The 7,510-nt window shown below is 44.2% G+C and overlaps 1 protein-coding gene and 1 long non-coding RNA gene across 2 annotated transcripts in view; both read right to left on the bottom strand.

The window, feature by feature from the left end:
- Nucleotides 1-1,339: 1,339 nt before the first annotated feature.
- Nucleotides 1,340-4,136, bottom strand: LOC107196594. Its single transcript, XR_003043974.1, has 3 exons — nucleotides 3,998-4,136; nucleotides 2,850-3,052; nucleotides 1,340-1,594 (listed from the first exon to the last, which is right to left on the bottom strand). It is a non-coding gene; the product is annotated as an uncharacterized LOC107196594 (long non-coding RNA).
- A 1,883-nt stretch (nucleotides 4,137-6,019) lies between these two features.
- Nucleotides 6,020-7,510, bottom strand: part of HLF (HLF, PAR bZIP transcription factor) — a 53,103-nt gene continuing 51,612 nt past the window's right edge. The window contains exon 5 of the mRNA XM_015599404.2: nucleotides 6,020-6,211. Coding sequence (XP_015454890.1) covers nucleotides 6,199-6,211 — 13 coding nt within the window. The 3' untranslated portion in view covers nucleotides 6,020-6,198. The remainder of the gene's footprint in view (nucleotides 6,212-7,510) is intronic.

Genomic DNA, 7,510 nt, shown 5'->3' with positions numbered 1-7,510 from the left:
TCTATTATAATGACCTTACACATCCACAAGTAGATTTAGAGCATACAAGTCACTTTTCTACATATCATCTTCACATCAGATTAAAGTAGATGCTCTTATTTCAACTTTACGGAGGCAGACAAAAGAGGTTCAGTGATGGTAGGGGGCCTTGTTCAAGTTCAACAACTTTGAAGAAGGCCTCTTCCAGGTCCATTTTAATATAAGTGCTGAATTTCAGTCTAATATAGTGGTTCTCACCTGGGCTGTTTTTGGAGACAATTTTGGTCATCACCACTTGGGGGGCGGGGTGCTACTGGCATCCAGTGGGTAGAGGCTGGGGATGCTGCTAAGCATCTTATGATGCACAGGGCAGGCCTTCACAGCAAAGAATTATCTGGCCCAAAATGCTGTAGTGCCGAGGTGAAAAAACCCTTTGATGTATTGATAGGGGATTCCAGGAGAGGAAATCGTATCTCTCCTTCCACACTTGAAAGAATGGACAAAGACCCAGAACCAAGGTGGTTACGATTTAATAAAGGAGGCACAACTGATAAACCTTAACTTTCTGGAGACACAGCCTCATAAAAACTCCATTTCAAAAGTGCTGTGGGGAAGGAGTGAGTCAAAGGTCTTGTCAAAGGACTGAGAGGAAGCGGTGCTCGCCCTGGGCAGGGGGCACCCAGGGGTGGACTCAGAGTGGATAACTTTTAACTTCCTTTCCTCTGTACAACGCGATTATTTTCAGTAACGATTGTAAATTGAAACAATGCCCAGAATACCATGAAATTTTTCTTCTCTTGAATATCATATACATAACCATATTTGTAACAAAAATTAAATCAAGGGAAAAAGTAGTAGATTAATACTTTTTAATTATATGAATGTATTTTCTTTTAAAAAATGCACACTTGCACATTGGCCTGTTGGAATAATGAACGATATTACAGATTCTATGTCTGTGCCTTAACTTCTGTAAATCTGTCAATGACTGTTTTTTCATATTCATGTTTAGTAGACAATACAGCTGAATTTGTCAAGCTATCTTCTCTCATAGGTGATCAAATAATTTTTTTCTTAATTTTAATGTTGAAATTTTCTTTCACGCAAATCGACAGGTTTACAAGTAGGAATTTTAATATCTACGTGAGGGCAACTTCGGCAGAGCGCCATAAAATACCCCATTTCTCAATAAATTCCAGAAATTGCAATACTGACCATGTCTGTTTCCCTTCAGGATCTGTTGTAGCAGCTTGCCAAAATCTTCACAGTTGAAAATGTCTATTAAAACACTTTCAGCAGAAAATTCATTGTATTTCTATCATATTGGGAAAATTTTCAAATTTTTTTCTTGTGCAAAAATAGGGGCAATACCTGAATAACAGATATTCCCATTGATATAACATTGATATCACCATTTTTAAATCCCTTTAGACAGTGTACCCCCTTATTACCTACCCAGAGGTGATCTGTTCTGCCACCCAGCCCTTGGTACGCATAGGCCCATGGATGCTTTCTGGAGGAGGTGAGCGTCGTTGTTCAGGGGAAGGATATCTGTGGGGCGGCAGGCTGCATTGAATGTGTTCTAAGATTAGGTCCTTTCTTTGCGTTTTAGTCTCTGCAAAAAGAACACGAAAATACAAAAACACATTAAAGAGTAAAGATCACACTGAATTACGTAGTTAGGATTAGTTTCAGTTGCCATCCGTTATGTGCCTCAAAGATGCTGACATCTTTGTGGAGGGGCTGTGTTGTAAACACATGTGTCTAAACCACATTGTAGGAAGTGGGCCATCACGGAGAGGGACAGATGGAGAGCTCGTGTCAGAAGTGGGGTGAGGTTAGAAGGAGGGAGTGACTGCTTCCAGCCAGGGGACTGGAGACGATTTAATGGGGAAAATGACATTTCGATTTGTCTTGAAGAATAGGTAGAATTTGAATCCTTGGATTTTTGAAGACCATACTTAGCCCTAGAAGACAGTGGATTGAGAGGATGAGGTTCTTCCAGCCTCCATTTCTGCATTTGCAAAAGAATCAGAGCATCTTTGTACTTTGGGTCCACATGGGAACCAGCAAAAGAGGAGATAGGGTGCTCTATGAAACGGAGCGCAGCCCAGGGGTACGGGTGGGATTGCTGGAACGGTATTTAGCTGTGTGGGACATTCAGCAAATCACTTTCCTTCTCTAGACCACAATGTTCTCATCTGAAAAATCAAATGATTTACCAGATGAAATATCTTCAAGGCATCCGCTGACTCAAACGTATTGTGTGATCCTAAAAGTGCCTTGGGGCAGATTTCTGAGAATGGGAACTGGGCTTCCTGCTCAGACAGGCACTTTGGTGAATGGGGATCGAGAGAGTCAACTGTAGTGTTTTACAAGGTCATACATAGCCAGGCTGTCAGGAAGTCTGGGTTTTACCTATTCCGTCCACCTGCCTTGGACCTTGAATCTCCATCTCTACTTCCCCTCTAGGCATTCCCACCTCTCACGGGCTTCCATGTTCCCCATCCACTCGCTCACAGTCGCCCTCCACCACCACCACCACCACCACCACCACCAGCACCACACCCCCTAGAAAAGAAAGAAAGGAGAGAGAGGGAGGGAGTGGGGAGAAGGAGAGAGAGAGACAGAGACAGAGAGAGAAGGAGAGAGAGAGAGAGAAGGAGGGAGAGAGGGAGAAATATGACCATCTCCGTTCACAGATAGCTCAAGTCCAAGCTTCCCACTGAGCACTGTGAGACCGAGGGGACATCTCATCTCCTTTCTGCTCACCCACCCCTATCTCCTTCTCTTTCAAATTATTTTTCCTCTATTTTTCAGATTCATCATCATTCAAAAGAAAGAAAGTCACTTTGGTCTTTTAAGGGTACCTTTTCATGAAGCTGTGTGTGTGTCTGCTTTCCTCTGTAGTTTTGGGGAGGCCGCAGGGGGCTTGGGGGGCGCTGAAAGAAGGGTGGAGGGGTTTCTGCAATGCTGCTCGGGTAGGAGGTGGGATGCGATTGAGACAGGGAGGGGCGTCTCCGGGCTGTCACAGGAGCTTTGTCAAGGGACATTCATTTTCTGGCCTTCAAAGCTATGAACAGAAAAGTTAGAAAGAGGAGAGTAAGGTTATAGGTGGGGAACATTCGTTTTAGGAAAGGCAATTCTATCTTCAATGAAATCAATTACGCCCTGGCTTCTCACTCACAAATCCTAATCTTTGATCTCTGAGGTGGTGGGTAGAAGAGCAGCAGGGCGCAGGCTGGGGAGTCAGCACCCTGTCAGAGGCATTTATTGTCGCAAATTTATTCAAAACTCATTAGGTATAGCTGAGGAAGTTGGGGTATGTTTGCAGGGCGTTGAGGAGACACACGGGATGGGCTGGGGTCAGCGCACAACCCTTAGGGAATGTAGGGTTGTCGAGACATGCTCTGTGGCACAGCCCTCGCCCCCTTCCTTTCTGAACTTGGACAAGGCTTGCCTCAGTTTCCTTATGTATTCTACCCTGAGCACCTCACAGGGTTGCTGAAAGGGCCCGAATGAGAAACAGACAAGGGAACGTTCAGCTGTGTCCCATGGACGACGAGGACCGCTGTCCTCCCTGGAGAGCACGCTCCTCCTGTGAGAAGCTCGTGAGAGGACCCCCTCTTTTCTTTCCTTCCTTTCACCTGCTTCTCAAGCCCCAGGAGGCTGCCAAGAGAATGGACAGCCTTGACTCCTAGACAAGAAACCCGGCTCGTAGCTGGACCTTGTGACCCATGCTGGAAGCGCATCATATCTACTCCCCAGGAAAACTGCACCGTTCCCGATTGGCTGGGGACTGTAGGTTCATGCCGAAGGCCACAGCTTGGGTTCTTCACATCCCGGGACTCATTTTCAGTAGTGGCTTCAGAATTTCTGGGTAGAAGTGGCTTAGGGGCTGCAATCTCTTTGGGGAGTGGAGGTGCAGCTAGGAGAACTTGAAGCCGTGTTAATAAAACAAACATCCTGTCCAGAAGGAAAAGGAATGGGTTTGGAAAGCTGCTGACACACTTCTTACCCTTGTCATCGATGGCGTGGGCTTGGGCCGGGTCTACAGGTGGTTAGCGGGAGCAGATATACCATGGGGGAGACTGAGGCAGGCCTGAAGGCAGAAGCTTTAGGAAGACCCAGAACTTCTCATCTCTGTGAACACGGGCTTCTCTTGCGCTGCAAGTGTCAGCTTTTCAGTACCATCCAGTACATTCTTAAAGGTCTCCAAAATTCCAGCATCAAAGGCAACATGGTTGGCTCAAAATTGGTAATGCTTCATGAATTTTATGTTTATAAAATCGACCTCAGAAACACATTTGGCTCATGAAGTGGGTCATACTCTCCCCTCTGGTTACTCATTCATAAAACAGATATGTTGCCAAAACCCAGCAGTTACTCTTGAAGCAAATATTTGTATAATAAAAATGCGTCCACTGAAATACACAACGCATGGTCTGACTCTATTATAACACATTACTAGTGAAATCAAATCAAGCAATATTTACTAATAATTACTATTATTATGAAAAGCAAATATTTGTTGAATGCCTATTATACCCTGGGCATTCGTCTAAGTGTTTTACATGTGTGTTCTCACTTGATCCTAACAACAACCCTATAAGGAGAATATTACTATGCCCATTTTACAGATAAAACTCAGGGTAATTTGGTGACTTTTCTGTGGCCACCCAGATGGTGAGTAATAGAGCTGGGATTCAAGTCCAGGTTTGCCCGTGCCAGGCTCACCCTCCTAGCCACAGTAATTGCCTTTTGCTTTTGCTGAGCACCTAATTTATATAGGAAGCCATGGAGTGGAGTGGTTTAACACACAAACTTGGGAACAAGGCTTTGTGCCTGGGTTTAAACTGTGCTTTCTTCATTTCCATGAGCCTGTTTTCTTCATCTGCAAAACAGGAATAATAATAGTATCTATTTCATAGTGTTGAGAATTAAATGAGATGTAGCAGATACAGGGTTTAGGATTCAGTGTTAGCTTTTCCTATTATTTCTAGGCATTGTGCCAGGCTTTGCAGGATGAAAAGAAGTCAGAGAGGGAGCTTTGGACCTAAGTCTTCACTGACTCAAAGCCTGGAGTGGCAGAGGAAGCATACTACCTTCTTCACTCAGGCCTTTCTCCTCCAAAAGATCCTTTTGATTTATTACCAAGAAGCCATCTACCGACCACAAAGGCAAAATTTCAATAATTCTCACCCAGTTCCTGGCTAAAGATGCCCAAAGCGACTTCTAAGCCGATAATTTTCAAAGGGGGAATTGAATTCACATGCTTTGAAGAGAGAGACTTAATGATTGGGCCCATTTGTTATGTTTTAAACATACATGGACGAGCCATCACACAGGCAGCATGTGATGGGCCCTGGGGACTGACGGCTTGTGAGTGACTGGGTGTCTGTCTACACAGATTGTCTTCATATCGGTTCCTGCCATCTTAGAGTCCAGGCAGGCATTTCCTCTTGGAGATTTGAAGATGCCAAATATAAAATCGGTTGCCCGAAAGAGGGTCTTAAAGTCATCGTACATATTCTTCAGAGAGGGGAGAAGGTGATGATGAAAATAGAGCTGAATCTTAACGTGTAGCTGCTCAGTCTAAACTGGAAGGTGCCATCAAGTGGGTGGATGCTCACTGAGCTGTGTATGAAGCTATGCTCTATTAGGGACGTCATAGCATGAAACCACATCTGTGTTAGAGCACCACTCCTTCCCACACCACCAGCCACCTGCTCCTTCTGAGCAGAATTGTTCTCTGTCCTCTTTGAAGGAACAAATGGTCTGAAATATTGAACTGGAAAAAGTGCTCCAGGCACACATTCTCCTTCCCGGGCTCCCATGGCAGGATTTATGATGGGCCAGAGCCTATGCATTTGTTATGTCATTAGTTCTCCCTACAACCCTCAGAGGTGGAGATGACACTCTCATTTCACAGATGAGATTTAGGTTCAAAAATGCTTAGTAGCTGCTCAAGGTCACATACCTGCTAAGTGACAGATTTGAATCATTGAGATCCACACCATAGAGCCCCCTTCTCTTGTGCCAGAGATGCTGAGTTCCTTGGCGAGGTCTGTGGCCCATGCAATGCCAGTGTTTCGAACTCCCCAGGTGACTCTCCTGGGCTGCCTGGGCTGGGAACCACCATATTACATCAGCCTTCTTATCAATCAGGGACTTTTAATTCCATCTTGCATCACAGATTCCTTTGGGGGCTGGGGGAAGCTATGGATCGCCTCTACAAAAAAATAAATATGGTTATACGCAAAAATTGCATACGTTTCAGGTTATTATGGAAGTTTTGAAGCTTCTATGTGGACCCCCCAAGGGTCATGAACTCATCCTAAGAGTCTATAAGTCCATGGCTCCAAATACTTGGCCTCACACGGAGTTAGCTGGGAGCCTTTAAATAATTCAGATTTCCAGGCCCCCATCCCAGATCTACTGATCACTGGATCTGTTCTCCCATAATATGTTCCTTGATGATTCTTATATATCCAGTCAGAAAACAGTCTTTGGATTGGTTTTTGGAAACCACTCTAAATGATGCCTACTCAATGGATCAGAATTCATTTGTCACCTCTACCTGTGTGATGTCAGGTAAGCTTCTATTTTCTTAGACTTCCCAAACCTATTTTCTCTTTTGTAAAATGGGATAACAATTGTCCCTACCTCATAGGATTGATATGGGATTAGATAAAATATTCCATATCTTTAGCACAATGTCTGGCAGATAAATGTTTATTTATCGCCACATAGTGTTATTTTTATCATCTAGGTAACTAATCTCTGTAAATGGTCTCTCGGTGATAGAATTGGGAACAGAATCTAATTTCTAGCAGACTGTCAACAAAAATACATGGGAAAAAAGGAAAAAAATCAAAGTTTATTAAACATTAAGAATAACAGGTAAAAGTTTGCATTCAACAGCATAAACACCACCAATATCATGGTACACAAACTGACCTCACGAGAACTTGTGCCTGTTGAACAGATGCAATCTTTGTGGTATTGCCAGAAGGGTAATGGTAGATTATTGTTGTTTGGTAAGGTGCTCCAAAATTAAAGATTTCATGTCTACACACACACACACACACACACACACCCCTACATACATTTGGTCTTCTGCGAAATGTACTGACTTTAGTTGCCAAGTCTAATTTATTAAGATCTAGGCTAATGCTTTGTTCACTTTTTAAATGACACTATTAATTGTGGAGAAAACCTGGAGACCTTGGCCTCCCCAGTGGGGGCTCCTAGGCAGGGAGCTGGCAGACTGCGAGCACAAGGTGTCGCTGAGGGCAGAACGTGCAGTGTTGTCACCTGCACCTTGCTGACACCGGCTTACATCCGGGCCTCCACGCCCACGCAGGCAAGCAGGCCATGCCAGCCTGCCTTGGGATTGCTCGGGATTAACTCTGATAAAGTTTGAGTCTTCCTAAAAGGAACATTAGGGAAAATTTAGATAAACTACCGGAAAAAGCAAGGTATAACTTTGCATTGTGTGGAATGTCTGTTGTTTTACCCTGGGACAGTG

The sequence above is a fragment of the Pteropus alecto genome, unplaced genomic scaffold (assembly GCF_000325575.1).
Source record: "Pteropus alecto unplaced genomic scaffold, ASM32557v1 scaffold98, whole genome shotgun sequence".
In the NCBI taxonomy this organism is placed as follows: Eukaryota; Metazoa; Chordata; class Mammalia; order Chiroptera; family Pteropodidae; genus Pteropus; species Pteropus alecto.
This window is presented reverse-complemented; position numbering and strand designations above follow the sequence as displayed.